General features: G+C 41.0%; 1 protein-coding gene across 2 annotated transcripts in view; it reads right to left on the bottom strand.

Moving 5' to 3' along the window:
• The window catches only part of PLEKHM3 (pleckstrin homology domain containing M3), a 92248-nt gene that overhangs the window by 29374 nt on the left and 44701 nt on the right, over positions 1–18173 (bottom strand). The window contains exons 6-7 of one of the 2 annotated variants that reach the window (XM_079311481.1): positions 18048–18111; positions 1082–1252 (exon numbers count right to left, since the gene is read on the bottom strand). In XM_079311481.1, the coding sequence (XP_079167607.1) occupies positions 1082–1252; positions 18048–18111 (235 nt within the window). The remainder of the gene's footprint in view (positions 1–1081; positions 1253–18047; positions 18112–18173) is intronic. The other variant, XM_079311482.1, reaches the window with a different exon arrangement.

Below are 18173 nucleotides of genomic sequence, written 5' to 3'. Positions count from 1 at the left end.
AGCCATACACCTTGTTCAGCTTTTATCCACTGCTTTGTCAATACATTTTTTAGAATAAGACTGTGGAAAAACAATGTGCAAACAGCCTTTGAAACTCAGATCAGACTGAAAATCCCTTAAGACCAGTCCTTGGTTACTTTAACATCTTTGTGCATGCAAGGGAACCAGATTCTTAACAAACCCTTTTAATAGGCTGGTCCTGATTGTTCCCAAAGGTGGGTCCTTTTAAATGAACACTCTGGAGAACAAATTACAACAACTATATTTGAAACAGCCAAAAAAAGTACTTATCTGTGGAGGAATGCTGTGCTGTGCTATCAGATATACTGTCTTTCTGTTAAGGGTGGAAAAAAATATATATCTCCTTTATTCAAAATCCAGGACACTACTGAAAAAGAGTAGTAACACTGCTGTGTTGCCAAATCTGCTTTGGTTTCCTGCATTTTGCTTCTAGAATTTCCATGTGACTCCTGTCCCTGACCTGGCATCCAGTACTCTACATGATCTGAAATAAAGTTTTTTTTGTTTAGTTTAGGACTCGCATACACTTACACTTACTTTGTTGCCACCTGAGAATAGCAATAGAATTTTTAAAAAATAAAAATCTTGCATACACAGGCACAGAGGAATGAATAAGCAGACAAAGAACAGAGAACCAGCCATAACACTTCATGGGGAACACACTTCAGAATGGGTGGTTATTGTTTTACAGTGAATGATTTACATTATGGGCCCAGTGATACCAGAGAACAGAAAGATGTCTGTGATCACTCCAGAAAAGTCATTTGGCTTTTCAGGACACTTTGCAAACCCAGAAGAGCTTTGGATAAATCACACTGTGTGATAATACTGGGGGCTCTTTCTTTTTGAACAGCTATTTTGAGACTTACAGGTATGTGGGAAGAAACATTTCTCACGTTTCCACATTTGCTCATGGTGGGCTCCCTAGAGCAGTGATCTACTGTAGCTGCCCAGAAATGTGCACTAGTGCAATCTAGTCCCTAATTATTTAAATAAAAGGTCATGAGGCTGAGAATCCTCAAGATTTGAACACTTAAATCAAATGTATGAATGACATTACCACATTGGAGTACCTGCTTGTAGAAATGTCCTCAAAGGGGTAAAGGATTTCTCCATTGTTGCAAATCTCACAGATGAAACCCTTTTGGCTACAAAGGCTGCAGCTGTACACATGAGAGGAGGCAAACTTGATCACCTTCCCCAAGAAAGGAGCCAGCTTTCCTTCAATAACCTGGAATGAGAAGACAATACTAAATGAACCCCTAAGAAATAACTAGAATGTCCTGAAGGACTGAGACAATATTTATTACTACAGAAATGTAGTTACATGCTGTTGTTGATTAAAACAATAAAGTTACTTCCCAACAATTATAGCTCCATGAAAACACAAATGATAATAGTAGTCAGTGAAGCAGCAATAATATGAACATAAAAACAAACTTACTACCTCTTTTTAAGTCTCTACATGGCAATAACAAAATATTAGTAGTCATTTTAAGTACAACAATGCATTCATACAATAAGGCACAAAGAAGTAAATAGGAAACAAGTTTAAGGCTTCCACATTATCTCTTACAGCTATGAATACTGCCTTACAATTTTCACTACTTCTTACTTTTTATGCACATATCACAGTTTTGGTTTTGTTTCTTTTCCTTCAAAGTACAAGATTTTGCATGTAGTCTGTGAACAGTCCTGGCTTTAGCCCTTTAGTAGAACTGTCTTTCCCACTGAAAAACATTCAAATATAATGTTCTGCTCCTTGACAAAATGAATAGCTTCTCAGGTAAGATCTTGAAAAGGAACTTGTTTGTTTTTTTTTTTTTTTTTCCCTTTAGTGTCCAGCTCTCAAATCAAGAAGCCCCAGAGAATCCTGCTAACCATTAGAAGTGATTAGCACTCCTTAAGTTGATGTGGAAAAAATGACCAAGCCATATACCTTAAACTGCTAAAACTGCTAACCACAACACCCATCTAAATTTGTGACTTGGAGACAATGCCTCAATAAGGGGTGCTATTCAGGCAAAATACTTTCCATTCAGATCAAAATTCTAGAGACTTTAAGGAATTCTGCTGCTGTGGGGAATAATGAAGATAGAATAAGGCCCTAAGTGTATATTCTTCTCTCCTGGGCTTCCTGTGGTCTGAATGGCAGCTTGCCAGATTAGTGATAGAAATGTGTCATGGGATTTGACAGCAACCTCCCATAAAAAGGGAAAAGAATGCAGTAATTGCTGACTTGAAGACTTGCAGGGGCTGTACCCTGAAACCCAAAAGTAGGGAGTTCTACACTTAAATGTGTGTCACAGTCAGCTCAGGCACCTCTTCCCTAAACATGGTAACACACCACTTGTAATTTGGGTTCAGTGTAAACAAATCTAGAGAAAGCTGAGATATCAAGGCAGAGAAGAATGACAGAGTTTGGAAGCAAATGCCAGGTGGTAAGGAAATAAATTTGTGTTCCAGGGCAACTTCCTGCCCACTAGCCAAGAAAGCCTCAACTAACAAGTACAACTGGAAAATGAAGGTGCAAGGTGAGTGCTGGTGTTGGTGGCAGGGAATGGCACGGGCTGAAAGGTGCCCCTTCCTTGCCTTCAGCTCCAGCCTGCTAACACCTGCAACAACAGGAAGCAGCAATGTTATTGCTACTACTGCAGATAGGACATCTGCTCATGTCAGAGGAAAAATGACATTCCTATTGCATCCTGGTATAGGAAGATCCCCTTCAACCACAACATAAACAATGCAGAGAAGCTGCTGCATGAAATATGAAAATGAAGCCATAGTTCAAGGCAGAGATACTGCTAACCTTCTAACAGATGGTCAGAAGCTAATTTAGCTCCCCTAGGCTGGGGTTTGTTTTTCATTCTGAAGGAAGATATATTTTGCTTGCACACTCTACAATTACAGAGGGGATCTGAAAGCCAAACAAGCTGAGAGTAGGGGAAAGAAACAGAAATTGATGATATTCAATAAACAAAAAGAAAGAAACAGTGAAGCCACCCAGCTAGTGACAAGGCTACAGTCACCCTCCAAAAACTCACTTACAAAGATAATAAATAAACCACAATGCATACAAATTTTCCAGAGAATTTTCATGCTATAGCATTCACCACAGGCCACAAATGCTCAGTTTAAAATGCCAGGCTAAAGCCCCTGAAACAAACTCTCTGAATCTGAACTAATGTCACTGTCAGCAATGATTTAAAAGTTAAATCTTTGTATTGAAGTAACATTTTACATAACATAATAAGCACAATTATCATAATCTATTACCTTCCTAAGCACTGGGGGTGAATTTAAAACTGCAAGGAACAAAAGCTTTCCTGTGCTCAAGAGTTCACAACCTAAGCAAGACACATTGAGTGGGCAGCTGCCCTGAGGACATGGTGTTATTTGTCCCTCTTTATTTATTTATTTGTGTGGCTTGTTGTAGCACTCTAGTGGGTGGGCTTGTTACTCTGGCCACTGCAGACATATAAGGAAGATGGTATCTTCAAAGAGCCATGCATGCCAATTTTGCAATGTGAATTACAGCCCATTTTACTGTATTATAGAAGGAAGACAAAATGCAGCATCAAATCGATGTTATCACTGGTTTTAGCATCTGTAAATTTTGTGTTATTTTGTTTCATCAGAGACCTCAAGGCTGCACACAAGATGATTTTTCCTTGCAGCCTTCTCTCATTCTTGTTTGTAGCTAATAAAATCCTCATCTCCACTTATGCTAGGCAAGCAGAAAGGAAGATTTCTACTTGCTGTCCCAAGTCTACTTGCTGTCTACTCACTGTTTTGTGGTAACAGTTTCACAGTCTTTTATGGCTTGGGAAAAGGAGCACAGAACATGTAATCCTGTGACTGCCAGAGGTCCAGTCAGTCAGTTTAGATGCCCTAGAACCATGATGGAAGAATCTCAGGATCTTCTCACAGTTGTTGTTAGAATCTCATTTTGGTTTCAAGGAAACACAAGTGATTAAAGCATAGAAGTGTGATAGTCAAATGTAATGCATTATCCAGATACCATAGAAACTATGGGAGGTAAAGAAAGACCTCAAGAGGCAGTCTTGGCAGAGCCACTAATATTTTTATCACTCTTTACCTGTTTCTAAAGCCTTTCAGTGACGAAGACTTCACAGCCCCCATGCAGCCTAATCCAGCACACGTCCATTCTCACTGCTGGAGTCACTCCTAAGCTTTGACCTGAACCTTTCCTAAGAACATTTCAGTTTACAAAATAACTTTACAAAACAGAGAAACTGTGAAATCACACACTACAAGCTGTAGAAAAGTACGTCACATTTCAGAAGTGTGGCAGTTTAGCACAAAACTAAGTTAAGAGTATGCCAAAGAAACAGAAACCAAAATTTTCAGCCTTGGCTTATCTCTTCAAATAGGGGATGTCTCAGCATACACCTGGCAAAGGCTTAAAATATATGCCTGTCTCTTAAAAAGTAAAAAGCATCAAGCTAAAATTAAAATTTTGCTGAGTTCAGATTCTCTCCTACTTACAGCACACATAAAGCACAAGGACTGTTTCTAATCCAAACTCTTTGTAGAGCAAACAATTGTATAATTGGTCAAAACTATGGGTGAGAGGTGATTAATGGCATCCCAGTCCACAATTGACAGAGGGTACAATGCAGCTTTTTCTTCCTTAACTGGTCAAAGAATCCATCCCGACATCATTTTGGACACAGGGCCATGCTTATCTCTGCTCTACCCGGGTGTGCTACTTGGTGACAACAGAAGGAAAACAGTTGTGTCCAGAGGTCCAAAGCAAGTTGTGTCTCTGAATAGCCCCAGTGTTCAGATCAGAATCATTGTTCAACCCTCTGGATCAGGGAAAACATTTCTCTAAGCTTCCACAAGACAGAAAGCCTTGGCTTTGCACACAGTAGCTCCTGTGTGTGTCACATTAAGAACTGTATAAAAAAACCACACCCACATGTACATACACAAAAGCCAGGCCCTGCCCTCAAAGCACTTACAATTCAAACCAGCAAAGCAAACACTGCTTTTTACAGTAACTGCCACCTGAAATATCTCCCACCTGAAATGGGACAAGCTGTGTTTTGGAGGAGCCTCCCATATAGGTTCCCTGCCCACATTGCAAAGCACCCCTCTGGCCAGAGTTTGGCTGCAGGTGCCAGGGCTGCCAGGAAGAGAGAGAAATCAGGAAATCCAGCAGGAGCAGCTACCTGCCCCATTTCCCAGCCTCCTGCACCCAGCTTGGGAAAGCTCAAGCTGTACTGAAGAGCAAGAGGAGAAGGCAGAGACTTGTCTGCAGCAATGGGAGAAACAAACAGGGTACAAGTATCTAAACACGTGCTGAAAGGATGGTGGCACAATTATTTTCCATGATTTCTGAAACAGAGGCTTCCTATACAAGTCAATGTTATGAATAAAGGTAAATCAAACTTTCTTCTTGATATATGTTTGTCTTCAGTTGGGGAGCAGTACAATTCTGAAGAAACAATTGCTCACAATAAGTGAGGTGAGGGGAAAATAAAGGGATGGCCAAACACCAGCAGACAAGCCAATACTGGCAAAGGCTGCAGGACTCTTGTGCAGTGGGAAGGCAGGACACCTGCACTGGGTTATGTGTTTCCTGATTCACCAGGAAGACAGGAGATAAAAGGCAGCAGTGGCTATGGTACAAGCTGGAGTCCCTTTGGATACATCACATTAATATGATTATAAGGGCAACGTGTGATCAATCAAAGTTTAACTATTTGTCAGGAGGGCTGCTTGCCCCCAGAGCTTCACTGATCCTTCTATTCAAAGACTGGCAGTTACTCATAGTTCCCTTGCTCTATCAAGATGATGCTTTCACAAACAAATGGGCAGCCAGCTGTCCCCAGAGAACAAGAACTGCAAAGGCCATAGACCAGAGGATCCACCAAGCCAGAGAAACCCTCCTCAGTGGCCCACTATGTGCACAACAGGGCTCTTGCTCACAGCCAACTTTCAGAAGCAGCAGGTGCTGCCTGGGGCCTGTGCCCAGTGTCCCTGGGTCTGACCTTCACAATGCATTTCTGAGCCCACAGCACTGCCCTGCACTGGAGGAGAGGAGGTCCCCCCATCTCTGACACGTGAGTTCCACTCTATCCTGACTCCATCCCTCATCCCAGCTCCCTGGGATGTGCCAAGCACAGTGCTGGCAGAAGTCCATCTCTGAAGGCTCCACTGCCCAGACCCAGCTGTGCCTCCACGCTGCACAGACCCCCAGCCCCCAGCACTCACAGCACAGAAATTAAGTCACTTCATCTTTCTGGTTCAGTCAACAAAATCTCCTTTATGAGAACCTACTTACCAGCACGAAGGAGGGTTGCACAAACCAGACCCATGGGAGAGAAATGTAGTGAACATGGTGTTGCAATATATGTTTCATATTAAAAACCAAACTAGAAAAGTGGCCAAGGGAACAGTGGCAGAACTTCTCAAGTCTGTTAAGAGTTTTAACCCAGAGAGATGGTAACCTAAAATTCATGACTTGTAATAACTCTCTGTTTGGGAAACAGAGCAAGACTGAAGGCAAGGCATGAAAAAACCCTATCATAGAATTAGAGTTTGTTCCAGTTCCTGAGAGTTGTTCAAATTACAAAAGACATTAATAGAAGCCTCTGGCTGGGACTAACTGAAAAATCATCAAATATTGATTAGACAAGGCAAGCATGGGAAGTCCCCTCCTAACTCAGACTGTGTCATTTCGTAGATGCAATATCCCAACAACTTTAGTGGGAACTAGAGGAGAGATGTGTTTTAGAAACAAGTGAGTTAGCTGCAACCCACTAGTGTTTCAAGTAACACCTGCAATAGCCTTTCACCCACCTAATAGACCAGGGCCACAGAAATACCCAAACTTTGCATCATGGCCACATAAATCAGTATCAAAGTCGATCAGGTATGAACTTTATGGACAGGAAAGGAGAAACAGCACAGTTTTCAGACATTTCTGAGGGCAGTAAGAATTTGTTTTGAGGGCAGGGCTCCTGTCAGCAATGCTAGATAAGAAACAAAAGGTACTGAGTAAGACCTCTATCCCTGCAGGAGTCTATGCTGTGAATTTGATTGAGAGTCATGAAAACTCCTACCCTGTCTGTGCATTTTTACCAACTTCTAAAAATGCAGTAGATGTTTACATAGAATGGAGATCATAAATACCTTTGATCACCTACATTAGGACTGTCACAATAGACAGTAAAGGGAATACAGCTTGCTGAGCTTTCAGATGCACTGCTCTGCTCAATGTGAGAAACTGCAAAGGTTAAGAAGTCTAGATTCTCAACAGTGTGATGATATATTACAATCACATAAAGTGTTTCTGGACTAAAATAATTTTTAAATTATATTTGCTAATCTGAGTAATTTCTACCACATGATAATCAAAGTAAAATCTGACACAATCTAAACAAAAAAATCCTTTATTAAGATCCAAGATAATGGAGAATCAACAGATAAAGTATATTTTTAACAGCAGCTATTCAGAATCTAAGAGTAGGAAGATAAATCTACACATATCTTTGGACAGATATTCTGCCAGCTCTGGCACAAGGGGCAATCAACCAGAGGCATCCTGTAACATTGTGTCTGTAAACACTGGCACTTCACTGTGGCTAAGTGATCAGGGAATAAACACTGAGATGGGAACTTGTGAAATGTCCCCAGCACTCTTAAATCCTCAGACAGAGATCTGCAATTTCCTCAGCTATCAGAAGCACTGGAGGAAGCTCTAGCTATTATCCCCATAAAGGAGAACCTGCTGCTACTGCTCTGCCTAAGAGCTTGGCCACCATGGTTAAGTATTCCAGGTAAAGTGGTAAAAATACTGTAAAACTCAGGTTCTGTATTCCTGCCACTGTAAGACAAGCTAAATTTGCCAAATGGCTTTGTGACCCCACCCTTGTAAATCAGCTTGTTAATCATTATCGTCATACAGGCGATAGAGTTGTTTTATGAGCCAACACTGAAGCAGTAACATTAACCACTTATGCAGGGGCTGCTGTATTTCTCTGCAGATAACATTTATTAGAAGGCACTCTCTTTAAAGACATAGGTTTGCTTCATAACCTTCATTTGGAGCTCTGAGCAATCTGTTCCTCTTATTCCTCCAGTCTGATCTACATGTCAGACACAAGTGATGCCTGGAGGGTATGGGTTAAGTGATATGAAATCCCTAAAACACCTTGAACTACAGGTTCAAATGTAAACTGGATTGTCCTGGCCTCTCCTCCTGACAGAACAAAATTTATGATTATTTCTCAAGGCCAGACACACACTTGGTTCTATCTGAGAGGCAGACATAGACAGAATTTGCCAGGAGGCATTGACGCAATGCAGAAGAGACATGAAAGGCCAAGAGGCACTGAGAAAAGAGAAGGGGTGGTGGACATGGAACTCATTCATGATCCCCAATTATGTAAATTGAAGAGATAGGAAGTACTTCAATGCACAGGAATAATGTCACAGGCGTGTCTGGCAGAAGGAAGCTACCTGAAGGAGCAGTCAACAATTGTGCACCATCAACTTTCCACCATCCTCTACAGAAAAGGTTTCTGCCCCCATTGGTTGTTTTCTTTCTACCTCTCCAGAAACATGGAATCATGCCTTCTCCTAACAAATACAAAGGAAAGCTCCAGCTTTGCCTAGACTTTAAAGCACCATAGAGAATATGATTCCTGGACTGAATGAAAAGGCAGAAAAAATATCCTGAACTGGCTGTCTTCAATTCACCACTTGGATGCTTACTACCCTCCCAACTCCACCACTGGCAGCTTTGTGGAAGAGGACTAAACATCCAGTATTCTTGCTTCACCTCCAGGAGAGATGAAAAATATAAAGGAACTGCCAATGATATAAGAAAACAGATCTAGAAAACACACTTTTAGAAACACACAGTTTGTTCCTCACCCTCCAGCACAACCAAAATGACTGTTTGACTTACTTAAAAACTTCTTACCAGAACAGTCCAGTGCTCAGAACAACTGGAAAGTTGTTCCTAATGCCTGCCTCAGATCTCTTTTGCTGCAGTCAGCTATATTAATACTTTACCTCCTAGCCTTACACATCTATTTCAGAAACCATTTTCTGACAAATTCTCTTGTCTGTCACAGGTAATCTTTGTCACAAGTCAGGACAAGCAAAAGTGACTGGCAATGCAGGAACAATACAATGTTTGCCTTTACCTATTTGTTCTATTTGTTTACTAGATAGGTAAGCAGGTATTTTCATTAAACATTCATTAAACATAGAAGTTGGGCATTAAAGCTGAAATGGCAAATGCAATATCTGCCCCACAAAGATTTCAGTGGGGTCAGGACTTACGTGATGAAAACACAGACTTGGAAACAAGCATGCCACAATATGCTTAGCTAAGGATAATGCAAGTTGCAGAGAAAATAAAGGGAAAACATTCCCTGGCTGGGAAGTTCCCAGTCATTTATATCTAGGGAACAGACAATGCTTGTGGACTGCTAATTTCCTTGAGGATTTTTTCTCTTCCGTTGGCCAGATTCTTAGCACCGCACGTTTTTGTTATGATTTCAATGCACAATTAATCTTTAGTTCAGAGGAAAAGGAAAAGGAAGGAGGAAGGATGATCATGAGGTAAAAGTCACAGAGAGGCAGATATCAGATCTTAGGCTCCATCTTTTGTGCAATATACTAGTCAGCTGGCTTTCCTTACTCCATTTTGACTGCAAATCACATCTTTCAGACTGCCTGTCTTGTTTATTTAAATTACAGGTGATTTAAGGGAAGAATAATCTCTTACTATTTGTGTGCATGCACATTCGAATCAGTCACTGTGCACTGCTATAAAACAGATTAAAAAAGAATACAGCAGTAACTTTAGAAGAGCTCCATCTTCGGTTGCACCAGGCACGCTATGGGCCACAATCCCAGCTCCCAATAGCAAGAGTGATATCACCCCACCCTCTCTCTCCTCTTCCCTTTACACCCTCCACAGGTCCCAAAAGCCTGTCCAGCCTGTGGTACAGGTGCCAGCAGGGTGGGCAGGAGCAGGCGAGGCCAGGCACTCTGTTGACCCACTGCTGACACCAGGGCACATTGTGCCGCGCTAACTCACCACCCACTCAGGGCAGAGAGCAACCCAAAAGGAAACCTTGCCATAAACACTGCAAAGAACAAAAAGAGCCCCACAGACCAACTGCTAAATAAATCAAACTAAAGCAGAGCCAACTAAATGAGTGAGATTTGAATAAACAGAAATCAGAAGCCCCCTTTGACTTGTTTGCATTAGGCAGTCTGCACTGATGGCAGAGCCATTTGCTGCTCACGGTCCTTCCGGAATAAACCCTGAATATGTTTCACTTTAATTTGGTATTAAACAGATACTCCACAAATTAGCCCCTAACTAAAACAGGCACTGGGAAGAGGAAGAAACACAAGGTCAAGAGCAAACACTGCTAATCTCTGATAAGCACACACAGGCAGGGGGCAAGGTGAAGATGGAGTTTTACACTGGCTGGGAGAGAGGAAAAACAAACTGGTGACAGTTCAAGTCAATTTATAGCAGGAGACAGAGAGGATGACAAGGTTCCACCAAGCCCTCCCCCACTCTTCTCACTCAAAGGAAGAAATGCCAGAAATTTCAGCAGGTCTCTGGATGCAAGCTGATACAAGTGAAGAGGAGATGGAATTGTCTCAGTATAAACATGCCTGGAAATCACCTGTGCCAGCTCCCCCACCAGCTCTGCAACAAGACTCACGCTCACTGTTTCAATCGTCTTTCCTCCTTTCTCCTTCCCTCAACGTTTCCAGGCAGCTACATGTCAATTTTGTCACACCCCAAGTTCTCCTGATCTTGTTGCAGGGATGAATTACAGGTTATTTTAAGAAAAAGGTATTCAAGCAAAGGTTAAAGGCTGTTTTAATCAAATAAGATTGAAAGAGTACCAGGAATTTGGCAGGTAAAAAACAGAAAGCCCTTTACTTAGCTTAAAAACATATGTGATTCTAAATACAGAAGCAAATATGCATTCAGGCAGAGACTATATATACCTGCTTTTTTAAGATTAAGCAGGCAATTGCATGCAGAGATATTAACTGACTCTACATGCCCACTGAGCAAGATATTATTTCATGAGTGACAGCACAAAATTAGAAACTTTCCTGCCTTGCACAGAACTGGACCTAGGCATTTTTAGGAGGAGTCCTCTGAAGGATTTTGGAACAAGAAAGCAACATAGCAAGAAAATGGCTAGGGCTACTCTGAAAAAAACCTCAACTCCATGAGTACAAAGTATATCTAAAGAAAAAATCTAAAAAAATGTTCCTCTCTCATCCAAGCAGGTAGCCCTGAGACAGTATTTTATTTAGTGGGAAATCTGGTTTCTTGGGATGTTAGTCCTGAAGGAACACCCAAATCATCATTTTATGTGAAGTTGAGCAGTGAGTTCAGAGCCCAGTCTTTCACACTGCTAACCTGCATCTCCAGTGCTGGGCTTTTCATTCTGCACAGCAGAAAATAACAGAAGAAACCTGTTTAACACAAGGCAGCAGAAAGGGGGTAACTTATATTACTGCTGCTGCTTCTGTGGGCTGAAAAAAATTAAATCTCTCTGGAGATCTCAACTCAAAAGCTCCTGTGAATCACTGGCACCACTACTGTGTCATTTTAAACAGAGTTTCATTCTAAATAGCCACACTTACCCCAAGTGTCCCAGATTACATATTCACAAGGTAAAGAACTACAAGTATTTAATATACCTTGTTAAAAATTCTGGTTTCATACAGTGCTGGAACTAGTCCTACTATTATAAATATCTACTAACAACCTTGCTAGATCTCTAGACTTTGCCTGCAATACCTAATTCAGATGAACTTGTTTTCCTGACAGTCACCTGCCAAAATTCCCCTAACCAGCTCTTTATCCCTGAGCCTGGCTGGCTCTGCCATGCTCTCTGCCTGACCATGAGCCTAACTCTGAATGACAGCAGCTCCCCTCCTCAGCAGAGCTGAGGTAAAAAGAAATCACCAGTAAGATCATTGTCATTACCACTAATTGTAACCAGAGCTGTCAGCACTTTGGGGAATTACACACACACCAGGAATATCAGCTAACCTGAAGCTTCCTGTTCTGCTGAAAGGCAGCTCAGTGCTGGCCAACTCCAGGGAGTGACAGAAATAAATGATGTGCCAGGTGCTTTAGGATGACCCTGCTTGAGCAGGGAGGTTGGACCAGATGACACACTGTGATGCTTCCAACCTCACCCATTCTGTGATGCAGTGATAAGGGAGCCACAGCCACAGGAAAGTAGACAAGCTGTTTAACTGCTGCTTTGCTATCAGATCTTTTAATATTTATGAAGATGTGTATTGTGTGTTTATCCCATCCTAGGACTATTTTCATATTCCACTACTAATACACTTACTTTAGAACTATAGCTACTTTAGAACACTGTCAATAAGGCAGAGGTCATAAAGGATGTCATACAGACACAGCTATTAACATGATGCCATTGTGGTCCAAGATGCATCTTTACATAATTCATGTAGAGAACTATCTGGTATTTATTACACTGGTAGTAACACCCTGCAGGACTTGCATCTCTGTCACACATGCTGTGTCAACTCTTGCTTGGGAGGCTGGGGATGTGAATCGATGTTTTCCCAACAGTGCTGAACTCTGAACTGTGGCAGCTATGGCACAGATGATGTGCCTGGCATTTTTCTGTCCTTGTTGAGCACAGTCAACTCCCACAGAGAACTGTGACAGACAAATCTTCAGTCATCTCAGCATAGCCAGCCCTGCCCAAAACCTAATTCTCCTTCTCATTTTTCACCTCCTGCCCCTCAAGCAGAAAAAGGGCTTGTCTAAAATGAAAAGAATCTACTGGCACAGGTGACTGGGTAAACCTCTTTGGTAAATAGAAGTTTAAGATGATACAGCTTATATTGAATCACTGAATGACACAACAATCTCATTGATGTAACTGAGTTTGCACTCATGAGTTCACAGGCTCAGCTACACACACTAAGAGCAGGAGGGGGTTTGTCACATACCTTATTCACTAATACTTCTAAAACTTGAGCAAGCCCAAAGTATGTTAGCCAAACCCCATTTCTTTGAGTCAATGCAGCCACATGCACAGGCTCTCTGTGGGTTAGATGCTCCATTCCATCCTTTTACTGCATGAATAAAAAGGAACTGCTGGGCAGGGACACCACCACTGACGGGTTTGGAATTCATCTGTATGTCACCAATCTATACTAAGCATCTATCAGCAATTGTATGAGGACTGAGTTATCAGAAAAAAAGTTTTATTTCTGAAAAAAACAGCAAGTAAAAGGCAAAAGAAGTCCACATCTTGCATTCTTTGCTATTGTTGGGACTGATGAAACAGCTTGACTACATTAACCTAAAGCTTTGCATATACAAAAATAGTAGAAAGAGCATCTCTGATCTCTTTCTTCACTCCTGTCTAGTAGGAGCCATGAAAATACAGGGTGAGTAAAAAGCCTGGAGGAGTGAAGGAAACCTAATGATTTATTTGCTCTTCTAAGACTTTCTAATCCTAATCTTATATTAGGCTCAAATGAGGTAGCACTTTTGTTTCACTGAAGTTAATTTTTATTCCCCTATTTTTTAGGGAGCCTTATGCAGAAAAACTTGACCAGAAACATTTAAGATTTCCCAGTGAGGAATGCTGCTGTGAGACCAACAGTCCAGCAAAACAGAAAATGTTCCCAGGAGCTGTAATCAGTGCAGTATGTGATCAGTGTTACAAACGTCAGAGGCAGATGAAATCATTGATCTGTCTGTCAGTAGGGGAGACATCTTCCTAATCCCTTCAGTATAGTATGTATAGTCTGAAATCTTATAATCCCTTTATTTTATGCACTGTAACTGTGGATATTCTCATTATGGATACTTAATCCTCTCAAAGATGATACATTTCTGGCCTCAGTGACACTATTGTGGCATTAAACTCCTCATACTTACTCTGTTCTGCAAAGAAGCATTTCCATTAAGGATTTTTATGTCCCACTCATACTCACTGTATGATCTGTGCCATATTATTGTGAGAACAGGGCTCTCCTGTTCATCCTTTCTCTGCATTGCTCTTCACATTATTTGTAAGTTCATCTACAGGTAGTCAGGAAAGTTGATCTGAAGTCAATAATGTTTTAACTAAATTTCAACAGATTAGTTTATCTACAATGTTAAAATGGATACATTATACTACATTAAATCCCTGTATGGACATACACATTCAGAAATAAAATGGCCTTAATACAACTTATGTCACCTTGCTTCCAAAGTAAACGGAGATAAACCAAATGAAAGCCACTTATATTTTGAATAACAGTATTTACACAGTGATTCAAAGTAATTCAACTCATCTTTTAAAATTCCCATATTTTGTCACTTCATAATTTTCCCTGACTGTTCCTGTATAAACAAGTCTTCAAATTATCATCTCTTTAAATTTCCAATCTTGCTCACAATTTCCACCCCTGACATCCAGTAATTTTTACCCTTATGTGGATCCTTTTCATTTTACTGTATCTTTCACAGCTGGTATAGGCAAGATGAAACAATTGCCATGATAAAGAAAGTTTCTACAGTAAAGATCATCACAGAATCACAGAATGGGTAAGGCAAAAAGGGCCCAGAGAGGATCATCTGGCCCAACCTCCCTGCTCAAACAGGGTTATACCAGAGCATGTGGCACAGAATTGTGTCCAGGCAGTTCTTGAATATCTCCAGAGAGGGAAACTCCACAACCTCTGAGAAACTGGTTCTCATTCATGGTCACTGCACAGTGAAGTTCTTCCTCATGTTCAGGTGGAACTTCCTGTGCATCAGTGCAATAATCTTTGTATACTTTGTATCTTGCTATTTAACACAAAAAACTGGTAGGACATTAGTTTACTCTCTATGGATGAACAGTCCAAATTTGGAAATCACCACAATAGCCCCTTCTAGTCTTTTATTTCAAAAGCTCCCAATAACGTCATGTAGTGTAAGTAGTAAGAATTACTTTTCATAAGAAATACAAGACTCTTGTCTGAATCAACTTTGATCCAAACCAACATTTAACAGTATAAAAATTGTCAGTTTCAATAAAAGCAGCCCCATAATCACATCTGTAAAATTGGAATGGATAGTTTTAAATTCCTGTTGCATGAACTCTGTCCATACATGCACAAAGGTACTGATATGTCCACCAGTAATGTCAGCAGAGAACAGAGTTCACATCTCCAGCAGGTTTAGGATGAAACTAACCTAGACTGCAACAGCACATCATGGTCTGTAAGACTAATCCATTCTTCTGGTGTATTATGTCTGCTAAAACCAGCAAACTCAGGAGTGAATACTTGCTTCATGTCTCTCTTGAAAGCTTTAATTGACTGGAATAACACTGAATAAACTGCCTAACAGAGATGCAGAGGGTTATGGGTAATGCAGGGCAGATGACAGGAGGTTGCAAAGACAAGCAAGTGTAGCCAATGAGGCAGAAGAGGCAAGCTGTGGTGTTTGTGCCTGTTAAATCACTCTTGGTGTTCCTGCCTACTCAATCTGAACACACCTAACCACTTATCTCCTCTGCTGACACCTCCAATGACACCAGGAGTCTAAGAACATACATCTCATAGGAATGCCCACAGATAGACTTCTGTAAACCCTGGGGCCTTGGTCTGCAGCAAAACCTTCTGGAGTCCATGTATGCATTTATGTGCACATACAAATAAAGATTATCACTTGCTGCCTCTTTGGTTACTCACATCTGCACTACAAGCATTTTTTAACAACCCAAGTACTAGCAAAAACACACTGCCTCACCAGGATTTGGGAAATTTCCAAAAATGAAGGCCATTTTGTTCACATATTTTACTCTGCTTCTAACCTCACAGTAAAGTCTTCCCCACTAGAGCTCTATCCAAATAGATTCAAGCAACAACCATCCTCAGACCATCAGATAGCCCAAGTATATACTCTGCAAGATTCATAATATCTAGGCCTTGTTAAGCTTGCAAAGATATTTATATTGGATTTTATTTTAGAATAGCATTATAAACTGCTTCATCTACTGGTAAACAGGCATTTTAACATTTTTGCAACTAAGAACAGACCCTCAAACCCCATTTTTGAAACTCAGCTGCTTGGTAGGAAACAACCATATTTTCTAGGATCTTTAAAGGAACTTGGCCAGGAAACAAATCAGAATTGAGCTAGGACTAACCAGAGTAAAGGTTGCTTATATCTGCAGATTACCCCTCTCTGCTTTCCTAATTCACTCACCATGCCTTATCTTTCCATTAATCTTTAATAAACCTTTTAGTTAATTCCCCAAACACATGCAATCTACATGACAGCAGGATACAGTGCAAAAGCAGTCCATGGATACAAGGAAATAGGCAGCAGACGAATCAAAAGGAGGAAAAACTTTCAGGATTAAAACTACCCAAACTGCAGGTCAGTGGAAAATGATGAGCCACTGGGAGAAAGCAGCAGTAAGGGGCAAAGCAGACAGGAGGGAGGGGCTGCTAAGGGTATTAGTATTTATTTGACCATTGGGTTCATTCTCTTCAGTGGGGCCCTCCTCTCTTTTCCACTTTGGATCCTCTTCGATAAAACCAGGCAATCCGATTTCAAACTTGGAGCCTCTGAAATGTGGAAAAACCCTCTCCACGCTGAAAACAAGGATATGGCTAGATTAAAAGGCAAATGTAATTTAACCCACCCCAGCAGAAATGGTAATCAAATTATACTGCCTCTAAATATGATAAGTTTGGGACTGGGGGCCCTCAGGGGAAGAGAAGGTGTCTTGCAAACACAAACACAAAGAAGTATGTTAAAGGAAAGTGCTAAATCAATGCATGAATTATGACTTTTACCCTCCTTCTCTGCCCCAGGGTGCTTGATAAGCTCCTGATTGCTTCTAAAATATCTACTACCAATGTTAGGAACTGATTAAGCAGCTTACAAAGCACTGGAGGCTAATAGACAGGCCCACCAGGGAGACTACAGCTCTGGAGTTAAGTAGCTCGCTTTTTCATGGCTTGATTACTAAAGATGAGATAGCAGAACATGCTGAAAAGATGTGGAAACAGTTTCAGACCTCAGGCAACTGGTTTTTTTATTTTATATATGGAATTATTTCTACCCTGTGATTTCATCAGCCAACAAAACCCATGATTCCTGTTGTTCTGTAGTTTGCAGCTGTGAGGGGAATCTGAACTACCTCAACTTAATGTGTCAAGTGAACATCCAGAACTGACTATGCTACCCTTATCCTGCAAAAAAGGCACCACTAGAGAAGGAAAACATAGGTGAAAGAGGCTTAAAATACTGTTTTACACGCTACTGGCAACAGCATTAGTGTGAACACAGAGGTGGCCATGTCAGCCAGCACACCTCAGCTCATTGCTTCCTCCACTGTGCATCAGCATTGCAGCACATTCACTTTCCTTATCTTCCCCTTTCAGCTCTTTTTTTCCAAATTCTTCTTGTTTAATCTGTTACATAATAAAATTCTGCTGTTCAGGTAAATACACTTCAAGGTTCTTGCTTTGTTGAATCAATATCAATGCAAAGACATTCTGCTGGCACACTCCCTCTTCCATTGTCACATCTGTCATGGTAACACTGCATGGCTCAGTTTTGTGAGCCCCCCCCACCCCTTCCTCATGGCAATGCTCAACAGACTTTGTAAATAATGCACCAGGGACTTTACAAACTTCAAAATTCCTGAACAACGCTTTCAAGCAAAGAAATAAATACTACTTGTCACCTGTAGGCTGAGACTTTAATGAGAATTTATTGAGCAGATGAAAAATAGCAAAGTTCTCTTTGCAGACTACAGTTTTCTTTCACAGTCTCTTTCCATCCTTATTTGAACACTGATGCTCTAGGCTTTCATCCCTAACCAATGCCACTGTTAACTCGTTTTTACAGGTATTTCTGCTATGAATAGCTAGAAGGGAAATGCACAATTAGCTCTGAAGGCAAGAACAGGCTCTGTGTGTAACAGGTAGAATTAACCCAAGACACTCACCTGCTGAAGGTCTGCCAGAGAATAAAGATGGATTTGCTGTAGAAGATACTCTCTGGGAAAGATTCTGAAAAGACAAAAATGGATATGTGTCACACCCTTTTAACTGGGAAACTTGGAAGTTTCCTC

The sequence above is a fragment of the Erithacus rubecula genome (genome assembly GCF_903797595.1).
Source record: "Erithacus rubecula genome assembly, chromosome: 8".
Taxonomy (NCBI): Eukaryota; Metazoa; Chordata; class Aves; order Passeriformes; family Muscicapidae; genus Erithacus; species Erithacus rubecula.
This window is presented reverse-complemented; position numbering and strand designations above follow the sequence as displayed.